Source organism: Equus caballus, chromosome 1, assembly GCF_041296265.1.
Source record: "Equus caballus isolate H_3958 breed thoroughbred chromosome 1, TB-T2T, whole genome shotgun sequence".
NCBI lineage: Eukaryota > Metazoa > Chordata > Mammalia > Perissodactyla > Equidae > Equus > Equus caballus.
The window spans coordinates 60,936,574-60,959,611 of NC_091684.1; the positions used below are offsets into that span (position 1 = coordinate 60,936,574).

Sequence of the window (23,038 nt, forward strand, 5' to 3'; positions counted from 1 at the left end):
CATTTTGGGGGGAAAAGTTCCTTGAAGGAATATTTTAGGTAGAGAGTGATGAAAAAATCTTCTTCCAGAGAGGATTTTCTTTGCTATCGCCAAGTGTCTGGGAGCACTACCCATGTAGAGCCTCTTTCATCCAAGTTCAAGACCTCAAGGTCTATTTTCTCCCTTTAGAACCCTAATAGTTAATTTTTGCACTGCCTGAGGATCTCTTTTGTTATATTTTTCCCTCATATTTTCTCTTTTATCCTTTGCCAGAGATTTCCTTGACTTTATCTTCTAATCCTTCATTGAAGATATGCATGTGAGTGGATATATGTAATTTCCATGGGCTCTCTTATTTGCTAATTTCTCACAACTTATTTTTATTTTCCAAGGGAAATTCTTCAGAAAGTTGTACATTTGCTCCTCTAACAAGTGATCTACTTCACATGATTGTCAAGAATAATGTGAATGCTTTCAATGCTATGCATAAAAGCTATTACAAAATACTGGTATGTCCAAGTGAACTGAATTACTAAGTGTCAACAGTGTATAAGCTATTTATAAGCATAAATAGCTTTGAGAGAAAGTGACACTTGCTTAGTGATTTTACTTAAATAAGATTAAAATTTCAAGTCAAAGAAATATCAGAAAGTAAACCATAGTTATGATATTAATGAGAGATAGTAACTTTATTCTACATTCAATTTGCTGTTATTTATCCTGATGTAATAGTGCAATGGAATATTTAGTGATAGACTCTCAAGGAAATGCCTTCGGAAAAAGCTGAGCTTTGAAAAACAAATCTAAAGAAAAGCCATGTGACTAAGAAGCAATTTTCAAGAACAGTATATAATATGGCTGAATACTGAATAGGATAATAAACAACACAATGTTTTCTTCCTTAGAAATAATGTACTTTCCAAATGCTAGTCTTGCTTTGCAATTATTAGTATCTTTTTTAAAAAACTGCTACATAGTTCTCTATCTCATTTCTCTTCCCTAGAAAAAATAAAAATGAATTCATCTTTTCAATACTCTTCTAATAGTTTGAAACAAAGTAATCATACAAAACAAGCCTCTTTGCTGAGACAGTTTAAGAATTTAATTGTACCTTTCTTACCTCAGGACAAACAGACTAGAGTTGGTTACCTTGGTAGTAGTTACATTGTTCACTTTAAGATTATTTGTTCAACAGTACATATATGTTTTATGCACTTTTCTATATATATCTTTCACCAAAAAACAATAAATATATGTATTTTAAACAGCTTCCTTTATAGAAACTTCTCTAAGTAGCACAAACTAAATAAAGATCTCATTTAACTTTATTCATTCTACCTGTCCTTTTAAAGACTTTAAGGGGTAGAGCAAAAATGAATGAAATACTTGAGTTACTCTCATTTACATCTTTCAAGAAGAGTCTCAATGTGGCTAGACAGATTTAAAACATATTTTCAAGTATTAAAAACTATATAGTTATAGTTTAACACTGCCAATTCCCTTTCTCTAAATTTAAAGATCCTTATATATAAAATGGAAAAGGCACATATGTCTCCTTTTTACTTGGGTTATATTTTCCAGGACTTTTAAGTGTCTAAAGAAATGGCATTTCCATAGTATCCTCTGATTTTGGACCTATAGTACCTTCTATTTCTTCTCAAATACACCACTGTGCCTTTATTTGTACCAAATCATCTCTGGTGAGTCCAACCTAGGGCTCCAGTGTCTCCTCTTCACTCTGCAGTTATAAGCTCTGCTTTTGAACCATGTTAATATTGTATCCCTGTTCAGTCTGCTGAGAGCATAGTCTTAGAAGACTGATTCTATTGCTTAAGGCCATTTTATAAGTCCCCAAACAGACTGCCATCAAGACCACTTCTCTCTCCAGAAGTCGACAATTGATGACCGTTCTACTTCTAGTTAGTGAGGGAACAGTTATTTCCTGGCAGTATGTCTTTAGGTCAGCATGATTTCTCCAATTACAAGTTTACCACTGCCTTATGAATAAAAAAACAGCATCTTTGTTCCTCTCTCTTAGATCAGAAATGGAAACTCTCTGAAGGGACACTATCCTATTAGTTTGGCCTAGGTCTTCTTCACTCATCTATCCTCCTTTCAGAAGTATCTGTCAAACTTCTATAGAAAAACACCATAACTAAGTATGTATGTTCCTTTTCTGGTTTGAAAAATACAGGAAAATGATTCCTTTGTGTCTGTTCCTTCAAAGTCCTTTTTAGGGGAAGAAAATTCTTATTTTAACTAGGAATAACCAGATACTAGTCTATTACAGCTGCAACCACTCTCAAAAGAACTGTACAAAAGAAAAATGTGGCTTCCACTTCCGAAAGTCATGAGAAGTTTTTTTTCTTATTAAGGCACCCAGAACACGGATGTTATACCGAGCCAAAAGGACCAAGTCTCTTCATGGAAGAGGGCTGTTATTCATTACATTCTTACAGCAATGAGCAATGACTTGCTTTCTCATTTTGTTTCTTACTGAATAGCAGATGAAGTTGATTTTTTTCCAAGGCTGCTTCCAATCACCAGTATTCCTGATCCTTCACCTCTGTAGCTGCTAATATGCTACACACATATGCTTGGGCTCCTTAACAACCAGAGCAGTTAACCTTTCTGTTTACTCCAAGTCAGTTCCTATCTTGTTAGTGAAAATGACTTTTTTTCATTCTATCTATAATAATTTTGTCTGGTACAAAAACTATATATATAACTCACTGGTTTTCTGAATCTTTTTTTCCCAAGGGCCATCAGCTCTCATGTTCTAATTGAGAAAGACACGTCCACTTGAGGTATTTCCAAAAGGTGGGCTGCTATAGCTACTTCACAAATACAATTATTACCTCTTGTGTGTGCGTGTGTGGGGGTAATCGCTGAGGCCATATTTTACTTTTATTCCCAAAGAAAGGGGTTAATTTCTTTTATTGAACATAGGTGAAAGATTATATTTTCTGAAGCTAATGATTAAAAAGTAAAATATTGGAAACTATACCAAAGGACACTTTCTTATAGCTATCTGTGTTCAGAGGTATTTCTCCTCCACACTCATAACTCATCCCCACCATTTCGTATTGTAATTGCCTTTTAAACGACTGTATCCCTCAAAGATAGGAAGCCCCTGGAAGGTAGGGATCGCATCATAATGATTGTTTTATCTGCAGGGCACATGGTCTAGCAGATGGCACAGAGTCAATAAGTATTTCTTTTGGTGTTGGTATTATATTCAACTCAAAAGTCTAACTCTTTTTTTTTTTATTTTGAGGAAGATTAGCCCTGAGCTAACATCTGCTGCCAATCCTCCTCTTTTTTTTGCTGAGGAAGACTGGCCCTGAGCTAACATCCGTGCCCATCTTCCTCTACTTTATATGTGAGATGCCTACCACAGCATGGCGTGCCAAGTGGTGCCATGTCTGCACACAGGATCCAAACCTGCAAACCCAAGGCCGCCAAAGCAGAATGTGCACACTTAACCGCTGCACCACTGGGCCAGCCCAAAAGTCTAACTCTTAATTAGCCACAGTTTTAGACTAACTGACAAATCCACTGCCCCAACATTTACGAAAAGAGTTTTAATCAGGTTTGAAAAACAGATTAACTTTGTTTAATCTGTTCAAATTGATATTCCCAATTTCAAATATCTAATGATCTCTACCTAAACACTGAGCATCTTTATGGGAGGCAGCAGAAACAATGCTAACGTGAGTTTTGAAAATTTTTGTTCTGATTCAGATTCTGCTACTAATTGGTAGTAACCTTTGGCAAGTCATTTTAACCACATTGGATCTTGTGTCCTTAGAGATTAAAGTGGGAAACTGGATTAAATAAATGGTCTCCAAGTATCATAGCTGGGCCCAGCTCTAAAACTCTCATTAGGCATCAACCAGTAAGGGTACTACTGACATAGCAAGCCCTTGTCAACACCAGAGGGAGCCACACTCATGTCATCACTGGGGTGTTCAGGAAAATTTCAAGGCAAAGCATCTTTAAATGGAAAACTGACTTTAGAATGAGAGAAATTAAATATCAAGTAAGAGGTCCATATTGTTCATACAGCCACCCCAGAGGCTCTCTGCCGTCACCTCCCTCTTACAGATGTCAAAGCACCTCATACTTGACTTTCATCAGCACATCTTTTGGGATTTAATCCTAATTCAAAAAGAACCAAGTTGTTTTGAGTCATTCCTATAGATTTCTTTCCCCATTCAGTCTATTTTCTTTCTTAATCAAATTAACAACAACAAAAAACTAAAGTAATTAACACTATTATTGGAAAAGCCTGAAGGAAATGAGATAGAGCGGGAGAAAGATTCATATCACATTGAAACTGTGGCCTGGGAAAATCAGTAGAGTTAAATGCAACTGAATTCATTAGTAGCCTGCCACTCAAACCCAAAGCTACCAGAGCTACTTTGAAAACAAGACAACTTTTCAAAAAGAGGAAAGATATAAAGGAAAAGAAAGAATCAACATAGCTCTGCAATGCGGGAGCTGGAATGTCTGCTGAGGTGAAGGCTGTCATTGTCCTGCTGGACTCTGCAGTAAGAAGCTTGCAGCTGCTGAATAGTGATGTCATTATTGTGGCAATGGGGTCACATTAGGCATTTTGGCAAGAAAACTGTCAAGTGACAAGGTAAGGGAATAGAGCATGAGGCAGCAAAGGAAAAAGAAAAGGTATTTCCAAAGCTAAAGCTTATTCTGCAGCTATATACATACTCTCTCCCCCAGCTCTAAAAAACACCCATGGCCTTGAAAATGTATGACCTACATCGTCACAGAACAAGTGAAATGAAGAATGAAGAAGCTCTCCATTGGCATCAACCCATGTTTCTCTTTGCCCAGAAACACAAAGGCATGTTAACATGATAGAGAGGGCATAAATCGTGGACATTACATAATGTGGTCTGTGGGAGAAAGATAAATGCAATCCTGAAGAACCCCTCATTTAAATTTCATAGATTAATTTACTACTCAGAAAGCAAAGCCTCAATAGTTAGAACCGGACTGCCTACATTTTAGGATAAGGGCTGTTCCTGAGTAAAAACAGATTATAAAACAAATTTGGAAAGTGACTTTGCAGGTGAAGAGAAAAATCTACTAGAACTAGACAACTCTTTTTTCACTTAAAAAAATGCAAACTCAGATTTCCAGAGGTAAAATACAGAATAAAACTCATCAGGTTAAAATCAACTCATTCCTACAGACCATGTAGTTGGGATACTTGTTTCTTAAATCATCAATTTCAAGTACTCCAAAGATACCACAGCCTTAACAGAGTCAAAAAGATTTCTCTTTTCTTTCAGGACATTAAAAAAAATTCTTTTTAAACAGCTCTTTCAATCAATGAGCCTCAGGAGAAGCATGAGAAAAATACATATTATTGTTAAAAGGAGAACGACTTGTTTTCCTTGCTTATTTAGAACACATGCCAAAGGATTTCCAATTCGCTCTGCTTCATACTGACCTTTAAAACGTTTCGGCCATCAAATGATTCTCTTTCCTTGAAGAAATATTTGCCATCCGCTGTGTAGAGATTGTACCTGCCTTCAGCTGTAAATAGTCCAAAGATAATGTTAGAAGAGAAGCTTGGATTATTTATCTGTTATTTTCTCTTGGATTTCCATAGGTACAACTAACAAAATTTTCAAGTACTACCTGGAAAGTGGCATAATATGGAGGGAAAAACATCAGGCAATGAGTCAAGAGAGAGCCAGTGTCTAGTCTCAGCTCTGCCACCAATTCATTCAACATATATTTATTCATTCAACACTGTGAGTATAGTCATCTGTTGCTTAACAATGGGGATGTGTTCTGAGAAATGTGTCATTAGATGGTTTCTTCATTGTGTGAACATCATAGAGTGAACTTACACAAACCTAGATGGCATAGCCTACTACACACCTAGGCCTATGTGGTACTAATCTCATGGGACCATTGTATATGCAGTCTGTCGTTGACTGAAACGTCGTAATGCAGCGCCTGACAGTACTCACTGTACACTAACTACATAACTAGCTATATCCTTAGACAAACTATGTTTCCCCAGTGGACTTCAGTTCCTCATTTACAAAGTTAGGGGTTAGGACTAGGTGATCTCCAAAGGTTCCTTGCAGTCTAAAAACCCAAGATTTTGTAAAAGCTGTATGCATTTTTAAATATGTAAAAATGCATAAAAGTTCACACATTAACTAGTCAAAAATGCTGGCAAGCATGCTTTGGGTTGATTTAAGGACTCCCCCCAAATGAGAAAGACCCCTTTAGCTGCAATCAAAGGTATTCTTACAGATATTCTACACAGAAATGCAGCATATCTGTGACCTTAGTTTCATCAAAGCTGTGCTCTAACTCCTTGAGTTAATTTAGCTTGCCCAAAAGATGTCCCTAAAGTATAGCAAGAAAAAGGATCTCAAAGGAAAGGAATAACAGGAAAGAAAAAGGGAAACACCTTATTCTATGTCCTTTTCAAGTAAAAATTCAACACAGAGTACAGAAAATTCAAAGCATTCTCAAGAACTGTTTAACTCTCAGAACATTTTATGAAACATCAACCCTTTCCTGCCCACCAACAGATTCTCAAAAACATTTGTATTTTCACTTTTGAGTATGTTCTTTTACTGTATATAGGTATAGAGACTACCAAGTCAGAACTGATAAAATATATCTAGAGTGCCAACTTTACAAACACAATATATTTTACTGGCCCACAGGAATTACACAAGGGTAACTATGAGACTTTCTCTAATCAGAAATATTCTCTTAATCAAAGATCCCAATTCCATGTGTATTCACAACTTAAAAATAGGTCCTCTATTTTGAAGAGACGTGAAACATTAAATCACACTAAATAAATATCAATTAAAAAACAGTAAAAAATATTTGCAAGTCATATATCTGACAAAGGGTTAATCTCCATAATATATAAAGAACTCACACAACTCAACAACAAAAAATCAAACAACCCGATCAAAAAATGGGCAGGAGACGTGAACAGACATTTCTCCAAAAAAGATATGGATGGCCAATAGGCAGGCACATGAAAAGATGTTCATCATCACTGATCATCAGGGAAATGCAAACCAAAACTACACTAAGATATCACCTTACACCCATCAGAATGGCAAAAATAATCAAAACAAAAAGTAACAAATGTTGGAGAGGTTGTGGAGAAAAAGGAACCCTCATACACTGCTGGTGGGAATGCAAACTGGTGCAGCCACTATGGAAAACAGTACGCAGATTCCTCAAAAAATTAAAAATAGAGATACCATATGACTCAGCCATCCCACTGCTGGGTATCTATCCAAAGAGCTTGAAGTCAGCAATTCCAAAAGTCCCATGCACCCCTGTGTTCATCGCAGCATTATTTACAATAGCCAAGACATGGAAGCAACCTAAGTGCCCATCAACAGACGACTGGATAAAGAAGATATGGTATATATACACAATGGAATACTACTCAGACATAAAAAAGAATAAAATTGTCCCACTCACAACACGGATGGACCCTGAGGGAATTATGTTTAGTGAAATAAGCCAGATAGAGAAAGACAATCTCTGTATGACTCCACGCACATGTGGAAGTTAAACATGTAGACAAAGAGAACAGATTAGTGGCTACCAGGGGAAAGGGGAGGTGGGGGATGGGCAGAAAGGGTGAATGGTGCACCTACAACACGACTGACAAACAATAACGTACAACTGAAATTTCACAAGGTTGTAAACTTTCATAAACTCAATAAAAATTTTTAAAAAACACACATAAAACAGTAATCATAACCAAAGACTGAAATGTTTATGGGGCTGGCCCTGTGGCCAAGTGGTTAAGTTTGCGTGCTCAGCTTCGACGGCCCACGGTTTCACTGGTTCAGACGCTGGGCACAGACATGGCACCACTCATCAAGCCATGCTGAGGCAGCATCCCACATGCCACAACTAGAAGGACCCACAACTAAAAATATACAACTATGTACTGGGGGGCTTTGGGAGAAAAGGGAAAAATAAAATCTTTAAAAAAAAGAGGAAACATTTAATGACAGGTTCAAAATATATAAGTAGCATTAGCCATTAAAGAAATGCAAATCAAAACCACAATGAGATATTTCTTCACACCCACAAAGATGGCAATAATCTAAAAGACAGATAATCACAAGTGTTAGCAAAGATGCAGAGAAACTGAAACCCTCATATACTACTGATGGAAATGTAAAATGGTGCAGCCACTTTGATAAACAGTCTGACAACTTTTCAAAAAGTTAAACACAGAGTTATCACACGATCCAGCAATTTTACTCTTACATATATACCCAAGAGAAATGAAAACACATGCCTACCTAAAAACTTGTACATGAATGTTCACAGCAGCCTTATTCATAAAGGCCAAAGAGTAGAAACAACACAAATGTTCATCAACTGATGAATGGATAAATAAAACAAAGTATATCATAAAATGAAGTATTATTTGGCAATAAAAAAGAATCAGGTATGATACATGCTACAATATGGATGAATGTTGCAAACGTTGTGCCAAGTGAAAGAAGCCAATTATATACTTTATTTTATTTATTTATATATTTAGTTTCAGGTGTATAACATAGTGATTCGACATTTATATACACTAGGAGATGATCACCACAGCAAGTCTAGTCACCACCTGTCACTGTAAAAAGTTATTACAGTATTATTTACTATATTCCCTATCCTGTACATTACTTCCCATGATTTATTTATTTTATAACTGGAAATTTGTACCTCATATTATGCAATTTAAGTGGGCAAATTATATAATATGTGAATTATATCTCAAAGCTGTTATATTTAAAATATCTGTAAGTAGGAAAGGATAATTAAATGGTGAACATAGAACATTTTCTTATATGAAGCTCTAGTGCTAACTGCATATAAATCTGGATCCACACAATTTAGAAGATACAGATTCCAACATAATTCAATTCCTTTATGTCAAGAGGTTAGTTAATAATGGGGCATGGTATAGTTGTAAGAGCTCTGAACTAAGATTTAAGGACTAGGACAGATGCACAATGTACTACTGATAGTATTATATGTCTAATAAAATACTGTCTATACCTGCAATGTACAAAACAGGAGCCACTAGCCACATGTCATTGTTTACATTTAAATTAATTTAAATCAAATAAAATTAAAAGTTCATCTTCTCAGTCTCACTAGCCACCTTCAAGTGCCCAGGAATATGGGTAGTGCCTATCATATTGTACATCACAGGTATAGAGTATTTCTATCATCACAGAAAGTTCTATTGGATGATGCTGGATACAATATATCTTCTGAACGAATGAATTTAGAGTGCACTCTAGAGTCCTTACATTCTGCCTTTATATAATAATGTTAAAATGGACATCACCTCAGTGGATCTGTGTTTTCCAAACCTAAAATTAATTGTGCAGAACAAAATAAATACCACAAACACCTTTAAATTTTCCATTGAACAAGCTATGTTATATAAATATCAAATATTCCAGAAAATATTCTCTTTTCTGGAATTCCAAATATTCTTCTGCAATACTACTATCCAAATGAAAGAAGTGCATTCTATCAGAATAAGAACAAGTATAGAGCTTTGTATGCTATTAACTCCCCAAACAAGAGTCTACAGGCTTTTTTTTTTTTTGAGGAAGATTAGTCCTGAGCTAACATGTACTGCCAATCTTCCTCTTTTTGCTGAGGAAGACTGGCCCTGAGCTAACATCTGTGCCCGTCTTCCTCTACTTTACATGTGGGATGCCTACCATAGCATGGCTTGCCAAGCAGTGCCATGTCTGCATCCAGGATCCGAACCAGCAAACCCCGGGCCGCCGAAGCAGAACGTGCATACTTAACCACTGCACCACTGGGCTGGCCCGAGTCTACAGATTTTGACTGAATCATTTGAACCCTTTTTGATCTCAATGCTCCCAAAGGTAAAATAGCGACTCATTTAGAAAAGTCTTAGGGCTGGCCCAGTGGCGCAGCAGTTAAGTGCGCACGTTCTACTTGGCAGTCTGGGGTTCGCCAGTTCAGATCACGGGTATGGACACGGCACCATTTGGCAAGCCATGCTGTGGCAGGCGTCCCACCTATAAAGTAGAGGAAGACGGGCACAGATGTTAGCTCAGGGCCAGTCTTCCTCAACAAAAAGAGGAGGATTGGCAGCAGATGTTAGCTCAGGGCTAATCTTCCTCAAAAAAAAAAAAGGAGACACAAACTGTCCTAAAGTATAAATCCACAAATAGTTTATGAGTCGAGTCTTGATGGAGTCCTTTTCCAATCTAGGCTTTCTAAAACCAAGGTCACAGTTCTAACAAAGGAAGTAACACCTGAATATGGGATTTTGGTCTTGGTGTATTTTAAACAACAGGTTTTGGAAGGAGAAGCTGCATAAAACTTGAATTTGTGGCTCCTGATCAGATAGATGCTGAATGTGCTAGAAAAGATTTCACTTGGGAGGTGGGAATGGGAAGAACAGAAGAACCTTTTTTGAAATGTAGTTTATAACCCAAATCAAGGTTAAAACAAGGCATTTTTAAATGAAGAATCAGATTCCATGAGGGGAAAAAATTACCACTCTAACACAACGTTTCTTAACTTTGGTGCTATTGACACTGTGGGCTAAATAATTTTTTGTTGTGGGGGGCTGTCCTGTGCATTGTAGAGGGTTAAGCAGCATCCCTGGCATCTACCCACTCAATACCAGTAGCAACCTACCCCCAATCTTCTAAATGTGACAACCAAAAATGTCTCCGGTCAATCCTGAATGTCCTCTGGAGGGCAAAATTGCCCCTGGTTGAGAACCACTGGTCAAACATTTACTTTTACTAGCTAATCTTCCTTTCTTCTTTTCAAAAAAGGCCACCAAGTACTGCATTGACCATACTTATACTAAAATAATTATTCACTGTTTACTTAAAATTTCCCTGGGCATCCTGTATTTCTATTTGCTAAATCTTGCAAGGCTATGTGTGACAGAAATAACATTGGAAAGCCACAGTCCCATGCTAGATATGTCCCTGCCCACTTCCACTGTGCTCATTAAAACAAGCTAACAGACCTAAAAAAGAAAATATATCAGGATTCTTTGATAGCCCATTCTATTCAAACCCGAAGGATATCACAAGGCCTTGCTGATCATAAACTGTGCTACAGTTCAATGGAGGACTTACCATTGGGGTCTTTCCTGAATAGAGTATTCATGACTGTAGCATGGAGTTTCACACTATTCCACTCTTTCACTATTAGTCCAGATGCCTGAAAACGTTCCAGTACTCGATCAACTAATTCCTGCAGCCTGGAGAAATTGAAGAAAGAAGTACAGAAAATCTTAGCAGTCTCATGAACTCCTGAATACTAATTCAACAATGTTTACAGAGCATCTGCTCTGGTCCAATCACTGTACAAGGCCCCATGTAAGAAAAGGAAGACTAAAAGGCTGTAGTCCCCATCATCATGAAGCTCACAGCCTTGTGACAGATACGGAAACAATAACTGTAATACATCACGGTGGTCATTGTTAAGGGGGTAATCACCTGTCCATGGAGAGGGCCAGGTTTTCACAGGAGGTTTAAATATGGTCTTGAAGGAACATGGAAGTTCATCATCTTGAGAATAAAGCTGAAGAAGCCAGGCTCAACAGAGTTGCCTAAAAGAAGTGCTTTATTGGTTCATCCAGTCACAGAACCAAAAGCCACTGGGACTGATGTGTCTCTGTCAGGATCAAATGAGGTCTGGTATAACACTAAGACATTTGCTCACTGGGAAGGAGCATGCGCTGTGAAGATCCCAGTAGCCTTGGACACTATACTAGTGTTTCAATGAGGTGGAAGAGTAGTACCAATAAAGACAACTACGGGAAAATCTATAGGCTGCTTGACTGATGCCGCATATGGACTCTGGGTAGCTCTAAGTGCTAAGGGTTTTGCAATAGGTGAGTTCTATCTCAATGACGGCTATTCATTCTAGTACCTCCACCAGAAGTTATTCTTGCACAGGAAGTTTTCATTCCGTTCAGGTGTTTTGCTCAACAGTTTCAACAACTCCCTTTAATATTTCTTGTAAGACCAGTCTGTGGTGATGAACTCAGCTTTTGTTTATCTGGAAAACTATTTCTCTCTCCTTCAGTTCTGAAGAACAACTGCTGGTTGTGCCAACAAGAGGGATCATTGTCCCAGTAAGTGTGTGGTGCAGCAGATCTTGGTCCTAGGCCTCAGGAAATAGCCATCTTCTGTGACCACCCACTTATCTGATGTAAGAGCCATTGTGTCAAAACATCCACCCTGAGCTTGGAGAAGCTCTTAACACTGGTGCTAACTGGGAGGTCCGCATCAAATGACAGAGCAGTGCAGCTGGTGACGAGTACAGGGAGGAGCCTGCACCTTTCAACTTTTCCCTTGGCCTTTTTTGAGATTTGTGCTGCATGCTAATTGACTTCCCTGGCTCAAAATAATTTTTAATTAGTCACTTGTGTATTAATCAGCAATAGATTTCAGTTTTTATATTTTACATTTTGAGAAGTACTAGTAATACTCTTTGTGTCACACACTACCTCTTTTCCTGGATGAAAGTAGCCCTGAGACACAGAGTTCATGAATCTTCCATTGCTTCTTGGGCCATGGCCCTGTGGTGAGCACTGTGGCCAGTGAGCAGCTTCTCCTTGAGCAGGGCTGGATGGATTTGTTTTACGTGAGACATGGGCCAAGTCTATCTTGTGCGGCCCATTTGTGAGAGCTTGCCTCAGGCAGAGTTGTTCTGGCTGCAGCAGCTAAGGTGCTGGAGGCCTATCTCCAAGAGGACAGCAGCCTCTGGTACCCCTAACCCCCATTTATCTTTCACCCACTTAAACGTGGGCAAAACAACCCTTTCCTGCCTCCACTGCATATGCTGCAGCGAGAGTTATTTTCCCCCAGAGATGAACTCAGGAGCACAAACAATTCTTTTCCCCTTCATGGTTTTCAGTCACCAAAGTTCCAAACTAATCTTCTTAAAACTTTAATTTCTTTATCTTGTCTTTTATGAAATACTGTCTATGAACCAAAGAATATTTATAACATGAGTAAGCCACAATTAATAATAAGAAAATAAATACCCATGTCCCCTCTACCAACCTGCAGAAATAAAGGACTGGGAAAAGTGAGGCACTTGCCTTGGGCACAAAATTTAAGGGGGTGCCAAAAAACGCAGTACTCAAGATAAATCATGTTTTAATGCACTATTTTTAAAAATAAAAATTAATGCAGAAAGAAATCACATTCTGATGAACAGAATATCAAAATTCTGAATGAAAATGGGATCAGTATTACTGCATTCTCCTTTTGCCTCAGGCTCCAATGTGGCTTAGCATGGGATGGAACATTACAACATGCCATTTCCTCAGGATGCTCCCTGCTCTGGTGTCACCGGTGACTCTGCTACCTGCCACAGCAGCTGCTGAGGCAGCCTCATGACCTCGGCACTCTTCAACATGCACATTTTTTTTTTTTTTTAAGATTTTATTTTTTTCCTTTTTCTCCCCAAAGCCCCTCCAGTACATAGTTGTATATTCTTCGTTGTGGGTCCTTCTAGCTGTGGCATGTGGGATGCCGCCTCAGCGTGGTTTGATGAGCAGTGCCATGTCCGCGCCCAGGATTCGAACCAACGAAACACTGGGCCGCCTGCAGTGGAGCGCGCGAACTTAACCACTGGGCCAGCCCCCATACACATTTTCTTAACAGGGTTCCTCCACTTAGCAACTGCCAACTGCCTCAGCTCTATGCTTTCTGTTCCCTGGGCTGGAGTCTCCACTCCCTCCCTCCACCCACGCAAATCTCACTCTCCTTCCAGGCCCAACTCAAATTCCCTTTTCCATGAAGCCTTTCTAACTCCCCTAACTGCCCCACTCTCCCATCTCTGGGGTGAGCAGTGATTCCGCCCTTCTTTGAGATGCCGCCCCACTTATAATGTGTGCTTTCCTTAGCATTCTCAAGGATGGTTCCTTAATGTTTCAAGTCTGCCTGTCTCCTTCCCCTACAAGATTGTATGTTCCTCAAAAGTATGTTATATTTGTCTTACACCTGCCAGAGCACCCTTATACTTGACTTTCAGTACCTATTGGCTGTGACTGGTTAACTGATGGATTTGACTGATTAAAAACTAAGAATTGAAGGTGAAAAATAAACATGGTCTTGAAGAATCATTAAAAATTCATACATAAAACCAGGGAAGGAAGGACACTTCGAGAAGAAGAAAGAGCATGTGCAAAGACACCAGCGCATGCACTGCCACAGCTTATCTGGGAAACTGCCAACTGTCTGATACAGCTGTACCAGAGCGAGAGAAAATGGGCACTAGAGATGAACCGGAGGTAAGTGGTGGTCAGACCACTGAGAGCCACCGAAACTTTTTAAAAGGGAATGATGTGGTCAAATGTCCATTTTTGAAAGCTGACTCTGTGGCAGAGTAGAAAATGCTTTACGAAGGGGAAGAGACTAGAGGTACAGAGGTCAGCTGAGTGGTACTGTAATAGTGGAAATAACAACAAACATGAAGTAGCAGGCACTGTTCTAAGCACTTTATAGCTGTTAACTTATTTAATCTTCATAATAAATTATTATCCCTATTTTACCAATGAGGAAACTGAGGCACCAAGAAGTTATGAAACTTGACTAAGGTCATATAATAAGTGGCACATCCAAAATTAGAACCCATGCAGTCTGGCTTCAGAGTCCATGCTCTTAAGGACCACGCTATAAAGGAGAAAAGGATGAAGATCTAAACTATGGCAGGGGCAATAACTAAGACAAGGGAATGGACTCAAAAGAGATATGTGAGAGAGAAGCTGGTGCCCACTCTAACACAGCAGGGCGAAGGGAGAGGAAGCAGCTGAGAGTGACTCCCAAGAGTCTGCCTGAGATAACCAGGTGGGTCACTGACCAAGGAGGGGAGCCGTGGAGAAGCAACTGCTATTATTATCTTGTGTTGTTCTGGGAGAGGTTTATACTGTGTGTGCTTCTGCATATGTGGCACGGGATATCAAGTAGGACATATTCAGGAGATAAATGGAGATATAAGCCTCAAGATCAAGAGAAAAATCCAGGCCAAAGATACAGATTCAGGAGTCATTAGTGAAAAACAGGAGTTAAAGTCATGGGACAGATGCAGTCATGGGGCGACGGGGACTCAGAGCAAGAAGAAGAGGGCTAAGGACAGAGAGAGAAGCCCATGGACACTCCTATGTAAGGAAAGTGGCAGAGAAGGAAACAGCAAAGACAATCGAAAAGGAAGACTTCAGCAAGGCTGAAAGAAGAATTACAAGGGGAAAAAAAGGAATAATCAGTATAGTACAATGCTATAGAAAAGTAAAGTAGGAAAAAGAGCAAAATGTGCCTACTTATTTCTCACCATTGGAACGTTATTAGAGAACTTTGCCAAAGCAGCGTTGCTGGCACACTGGAGACAGCAGCCTTGTTACAGAGGACCAAGGGAGAAGGCAGAGGAGGGGCGAGGAGATGAGTGCACATAAACTCTTTCAAGAAACTTGAAAGGAAGGAGTCTAATGTCTTGATAATGAGAAGATACAGAGTTGAGGACAGCCTGTTTGCATGTTTTCAATGAGGAGAATGAGTTGAAAATGCTCATTGACAATAAGAAATTATCCAACAGAGAAGGAAGATGAAACTCGAGGCAATAAAGAGAATTAACAGAACAAGATCTCAAAGGGGACAGGAGGGCTGATGTGCTCAAAGGTGGTGGGAATACAGAGGTGAAAAGAAGTCCCTGCCCTTGAGCAGCTTACATTCTAGCGGAAGGACACAGACAGTAAACAAATATACATATACTACATCAGATGGCGCTAAGCACCATGAAGAAAATGAAATGAAAAAGAGGGAGAAGAAGTGATTGGGGGTAAGTGTACTATCTTAGATAGGGTCATCAGGGAAGGCCTTCCTAGAAATTGACATTTGGGCTGAGACCTGAGGGAAGAGCATTCCAGAGAAAGGGAACAACAAGTACAGACATTTGAGGCAGCATATGCATGGTATGATTGAGGAATAGTAAAAAGCCAGTGCATAGAGTGAGACTGGAGAGAGAGAGATGATGAGGTTGGAGAGGTAGAGAGGACTAGGTCACATGGGCTTACACAGGGCTCTTAGGCCCTTGTAAAGACTTTGGCTTTTACTCTGAGTGAGGTGGGGAGCTTTTGGAGGCTTTTTAGTAGAAGAATGACATGATCTGACTGACATTTTAAAGAAAACCTCTAGTTGCCATGTGGAGGACAGATGGTGACGAGGACAAGGATGGCAGCAGGAAGGCAGTTAGGAGGCTGTTGCAACCACCCAGGTGGCTGGGGCGGCAGTGGTGGAGGTGGTGAGAAGCAGTAGCTTTTCTGATATGCTAAAATCAAGAGTTAAAGTTGATTCTAAAAGAATTTTTGTCCTGAACAACGGAAAGATTGAACATCAAAGAAAACAATACACTCAAGGATTCATGAGAAACCCACAGTGGGGAAGGGCAGCAATGAAATGGAAAAGCAGGCCAAAGCGTGCTGTGAAGGTACCTGTGCATGTGTCAGCCAGGGCTGGAAACTTTTTGGTGGGCCATAGGGAACCAATGAAGGTTTGTAAGAAGCAAGATACACAGGGGAAAATTAAAAGTATGGAAGCCAGTTAAGAGAGATGTTATGCTTCCTTACATAGTTAATTTTTTCCTAAATACAAAAATAATACATGCTCATTATAGAAAAAATGGAAAATGCAGAAAAGTATAAAAAGGAAAACATGACCTCACCATCCACAAACATTTAACTTTTATTATATAATTTTTAAACCTTTTTATACAGATACACATCAATTTAAAAAAGACAAAACATTTTTTATAACCTGATTTTTCATTTAATATACCCTGAATATTTTTTCAAGTCATGAAATATTTTTCTAAAATATCATTTCAGATACCTTTTAGAGGAGTTTAAGCCAGCAATGAGAAGGGCTAGCCAATAAAATACTGCTAAGGATGGAGAAAGAGGACTGATTCAAGAAAACAACCTTGTGGGGCCGGCCCTGTGGCATAGTAGTTAAGTTCAGTGCAGTCCACTTCAGCAGCCCAGGTTTGAGGGTTCAGATCCCAGGCACAGAACTACACCACTCGTAAGCCATGCTGTGGTGGCGACCTATACATAAAATAGAGGAAGACTGGCACAGATGTTAGCTCAGGGCTAATCTTCCTCAAACAAAAAAAAGAAAGAAAGAAAGAAAGAAAGAAAGAAAATGACTTTGTCTCTCCATTCCTAAGGGGAAAATAAAATACATTCATACTGCACATCACTCTGATTTTGCAGTTAATTGATTAAATTAATTGTGCATATGGATCTCCAAGCAAAGACCTACATTATAATGGGTCTAAAGTTTCTCATTAACACCAAAGAACCACAAAGTTTTGAAATATTTTTAAATATTACAACATGACTTAAGTCTAGACATAACCAAGCACTTCAAAATCCACTTCAATTACAAATCACAACAGAAGGATGCCTTGCTTTTCTCTTTCCTCTATTAAAGAAAAAGAAGTGGAGAGAGTTCAACTACGTAGAAGCAAGGAGCAAGAAATACTACAAAAAGGGAATTAAATAGACTAAATGAAAGAAACCAGTTCTACTGTTGTCTTTCTGGAAAATTATGATTTCTGTCCAATTTACACACTTAGAACTTTAAAGGGACTAACGTTCTTTAAAAATTTCTAATCTAACCTGCTCGTTTTACACAAGAGGAAATGAAACACAGACAGACTGAGTTGTTCAAAGTGAGGACAGAGGGACCAGAATCCCATCTCCTGGCAGCCAGTTTTGCTTTGTGCACTCCATGAAGGCTGGCTCTTTATCTTCTTCACTGCTTTCTCCTGGCACCTACATTAATGCCTAACTGACACATAATCAGTGCTCAACAAATAGTTGCTGCATGCATGAATTCACAGATAACAAAAACTTTGGAGTTCTGTTAAGAGAACTTAAGGGTGCTTGGGTACAATCACTAAATTTCAGGTTGACATCATGGATACTACACTTGACAATATGTCAATATTTTTCCAACAGTATAGTCTTTCAATTCTTACTCCACTCATCCTCTCCTGTTTGATTATGAATGAGTCATCAAGCTTCTCTATGCCTTTGCTTCCTCATAAGTGAACTAAAAGTAATAGAGGGTTGCTATGAGAAAAAAATTAATTATTCTTAAGCAGCTTTATCATTTAGTGCTTTGTGTTTAAAAACAGAAGCCAGTTACCAATGCCTTAAATCTAAGCTCTTTAGTTTAAAGGCCTCTAAGTGCTACAAAGCTCAAGCATTCCAGAGCCATCTTTACAGATATGGAGTTGTGCTGCAGAATGATCACTGCCTCCCTTAAAAGTGCAAACTTAATTCAGTTCTATCCAATTAGTATTTCGTGAGTGCTTACTGTATACAGGCATTATGCTAGTCACTATAAGAATAAAACACAAAGCAAACATAGTCCTTGTTATTAAGGAGCTTACAATCTGTTAAGAGAACCATAAAGATGACTTTGATAATGACACCAGCAATGTGCTTTGTGTACTTTAAAAGTGGAAGAGATTATAGCTGGGCTGGGACCAGAATAAACTACTAGGAGGATGGGCTTAGGATAGGAAGCTAACTGTAGCCAATTCATCTTGTATATCAGGTGCACTTGGGTGAATGACTTAAATAAGCAACAAACATTCACTGAACATCTAATGTGAGCTATGCATTAAAAAAGGCACTGGAGGGACTGGCCCCGTGGCCAAGTGGTTAAGTTCGCGCGATCTGCTGCGGTGGCCCAGGGTTTTGCCAGTTTGGACGCTGGGCATGCACATAGCACTGCTCATCAGGCTACCCTGAGGTGGCATCCCACATGCCACAACTAGAAGGATCTGCAACTAGGATATACAACTCTCTACCGAGAGGGATTTGGGGAGATAAAGCAGAAAAAAAAAAAAAAGATTGGCAACAGTTGTTAGCTCAGGTACCAATCTTTATAAAAAAGGCACTGGATAGACAATGCTGAATAAGACATACTCCCTGCCCCCAAGAATCTTATAGTCTACTGGAGACAAAGCAGAAAGGACAGCAAGAAGGCAAGATAGGATTTGGGCACAAAAAGATGAAGAGTAACATGAGAAAAATTTTAGTCACAAGGAACAATATTAACAAAGACACAAAGGATCATCAACAAGCAGTGAAGCTGGCTGGGGCTTTGGGCAAGTATAAGACAGTGGAAGATCATGCTGAAATATTAAATTGGTTTCATACAGGAAGATCCTGAATGCTAAACTGAGGAACATGAATTAATTCAAAAGATGGTGTGAAATGATAGGAGATTTTTAAGCAAAGAAGTCCTGTGGTATATAGGCTATGGCTTAGAAAGACTGATGTAGTAGTATTCCACAGGCTCTATAAACACTGACATAAAAGTAATGCCTAGGTTATATTTCATGAGAAGAACAAACTGAACTATATGTGTTATGGGATCCCATTTGTGTAAAATAACATGCACAGAAAACGACTCTCAGCAGCGTTTGTTCTACTTACATATCTACTGGGTCGGAAAAGTGGGAGAATCAGGGCAGGGAGAAAGGAGCCATTTAATTTTCACTCACCCATCTGTAAGGCTTTATTTTTATAAGGAAAACAATGTTAAAAGCAGCTTGGCTGTGAAAGGAAGATGGCAAACCTGAAGATGGTACAGTGATGCTGAGCTGCATAGTTGTGAAATTTAACTCAAATTACCTATATATACCTCACTCACCTTTTTTACACCAAAGTTCTCGAAAAAGTAGTCAGTCTCCAATTATTCTTAATCCCCTTTTTCTGTCCCATCATAAGCAGAGGCTTTACAAGCAAACAGAACTGGATCAAACGATAATTCTACCACCTACAAACACATACTGACTTTGACCTGACCAAGTATACCTGAACATTTGTCTGTTATACCAAAAAAAGGGGGGAAAACCACATAAGGTAAATGAAAAAAAATTACTTGCTATCTGGAAATAGCTACTGATAACATTTTTATGTATTCAGATGAACTGATTTATTTTTCTCATATGCTCTTTTCCTACTTTTGTGTGTGTGTGTGTGAGGAAGATTGGCCCTGAGCTAACATCTGTGCCAATCTTCCTCTATTTTATGTAGGATGTCACCACAGCATGGCTTGATGAGCGATGCCAGGTCCATGCCTGGATCTGAACCTGCAAACCCCGGACTGCCAAAGCAGAGTGTGAGAAGCTAACCCAAACTTTTACTGATCTCTTATCAATTTTAAAGCTTCTTTAGACTAGTGTGTTATCTGCAAATAATGACAATTTTTGTTTTCTTTTCAATTGTCTCTGTTTTATAGCTTAGTTATTGGCTAGAACTTTCAGAAACAATGTGTTTAAGATTAATGGTTATTGTAGGCAACCATGTTTGATTTCTGATTATAATGGGAATAAACCCAGTAAATTATTGCTCAATATGATTGTCGATTTTTGCTTTAAAATCAGTAATTATCATATTAGGCAATATCTTTCTATTCTATTTTCTGAAAAATTTTTTTTTTAAAGATTTTATTTATTTATTTTTTCCTTTTTCTCTCCAAAGCCCCCTGGTACATAGTTGTGTATTCTTCGTTGTGGGTCCTTCTAGTTGTGGCATGTGGGACGCTGACTCAGCGTGGTTTGATGAGCAGTGCCATGTCCGCGCCCAGGATTCGAACCAACGAAACACTGGGCCGCCTGCAGCGGAGCGCGCGAACTTAACCACTCGGCCACGGGGTCAGCCCCTATTTTCTGAAAGTTTTTAATTAAAAAAATGGGTTGAAATTCATCAAAAGCCTTTTAGGCATGTATTTAGATATTATTTTTTAAATTTGATCAATTGAGTAGAATATTATTAGATTTCTTGGTCTTAATTCATCTTTACATTTCTGAGATAAACTAGCTTAGTCATAACGGATCACATTCATCTGACTCCTACATTCTTTCAGAAAATTGCCAAATCAAGCAGATTTTACTATTGTTGCATCCATGTACCAACTCTCATTGCTCCTATTCCAGTTCAGGCCTTCCTTGCTTCTCACCCAGATTACTGTAATAGCTTTAAATACTTTCCCCTCCTGTTCCTGGCTCTTCATTTAAATTACATATGTAGCATATAATTGCATTAAATTTATATAGAACTATTTGGGGAAAACTGACATCTTTTATGAAACTAAATCTATCATTGAACATGGGCAGTCTCTCAATTTATTTATAATTTATAATCTCCTGCAAAAACATCTGGCACATACTTTGTTATATCTCTTTCAAAGTACCTTATGGCTTTTGTTCCTACTGTAAATTGATGATGTCTTTTATAAGTGATTTTTTCTGTTTGTTGCTGGTATTTAGAAAAGCAATTGATTTTATTATACAAATTTTATGGTCAATCACTTTGCTAAACTCTCTTATTATTTCTAACAACTTGGTAATTGTAGATAACCTTGTTTCATTTCTGGTCAGAAAATGTGATTTACAAGATATCAACTCATTGAAATTTATTAAGCCTTACTTTATGATCTACCATGTAATCAATTTTTTTCAACTATTCCATGTGTTTGAAAAGAACATGAATTCTCTAATTGCTGGGTATATAATTCCAGAGATGATTATTACATTAAACTTGTTAAATGTTAAAATCTTCTCTATCTTTACCGATTTTATATCTGCTTGACCTACCCATAATTGGAAGGTATGTTGCAATCTTCTCCTCTGATGATGGATTTCTCGATTTCTCCCCAATAAAAAGTTAATTATACAAATTTGGCTTACTCTACTTTGAGGCCGTTCTACTAGGTTCATATGAGTTTAGAATATTATTATCTTCCTGGTAAACGGAACCTTTTATCATTACATAACAGTCCTCTCTACTGCTAATCATGGATTTTTTCTTTAAGCCTATCATGCTTAATATTAATTCTGTTATGCCACCTTTCCTTGGTATTTGCCTAGTATATCTTTTTCTTTTATATTATTTCAACCTTATGTTGTGAATGTGTCTCTTGTGAGGGGGCATATAAATGAATTTTGTTTACATCTAATCTTTTAATTTCTTTCTTAATTGGTGAGTTTATTCCATTAACATATATTATATGTTTGGACTTCTTTGTACTTCCCTACATTTTAATTTCTACTCATTTCACTTTTTCTACACTTGCCCCTTTTTGAATTGAATTTGCATTTGTTCCTTTTTTTCTCCATTTGTTTGGGATTTATACACACTATTTTTAGACTTACTTTTAAAATTTTACTATGCACATTTATCTTAACAAAGTTAAATCATATTTTAACAACCTCCCCGCCTAAATAATAAAAAAAACCTCTAGAATACTTCAACTCCAGAATTCCCCTTAGTCCTGACTTACATGCTGTTAGCTGACATTTATATTAGCTGAATGTTAGCTCGATCATTTTTTAAAACTCTCCCAAATATAAAATTTTATGTAGACAATGTTTGCCATTTTATATACATTTATTTACCATTCCTTTCTGCTTCTCATACTATCCTTCTTAACCTCAGACTTTCTAGATACATTTTCCTTTTCCTGAAATATATCCTCTAGAAGTTGCTTTACTGTAGATATCTCATAGTGACAAATTCTCTAAATTTTTTTAATCTATAAAAGTCTTTATTTCACCTTTGGTCTAGAATTTTTTTCCCTGAGTACACAATTCCAGGTTGACAGTTATTTTCTCTGGAAAAGTTCTGCTGTCTTTTGGCATCCATTGTTGCTACTGAGAAGTCCAGTATCCCTACAGTTGTCAATCCTTTGTAGGTAACTTCTATGATCTTCTCTCTGTCTTTAGTGTTCTGCAGTTCCATTACGATTTATCTTGATATGCATTTTTTAAAAACGTATTCTGCTTGTCTTTCGTCTTTTTTCTCTTATCTATTGCTACTCCCTCAATTCAAGCCACTCTCATTTCTTCACATGATCATCTCATGTCACCCTACCTCTCTCTCATCATGCCTCATTCATAACTGGAATTTGCTAGGCTT

General features: G+C 38.1%; 1 protein-coding gene across 2 annotated transcripts in view; it reads right to left on the reverse strand.

Moving 5' to 3' along the window:
- ASCC1 (activating signal cointegrator 1 complex subunit 1) overlaps positions 1 to 23,038 on the reverse strand; it is a 113,695-nt gene that overhangs the window by 17,379 nt on the left and 73,278 nt on the right. For both annotated transcript variants that reach the window (XM_001503779.7, XM_014733195.3), the window contains exons 8-9: positions 11,166 to 11,290; positions 5,456 to 5,541 (exon numbers count right to left, since the gene is read on the reverse strand). In XM_001503779.7, coding sequence (XP_001503829.1) covers positions 5,456 to 5,541; positions 11,166 to 11,290 — 211 coding nt within the window. The remainder of the gene's footprint in view (positions 1 to 5,455; positions 5,542 to 11,165; positions 11,291 to 23,038) is intronic.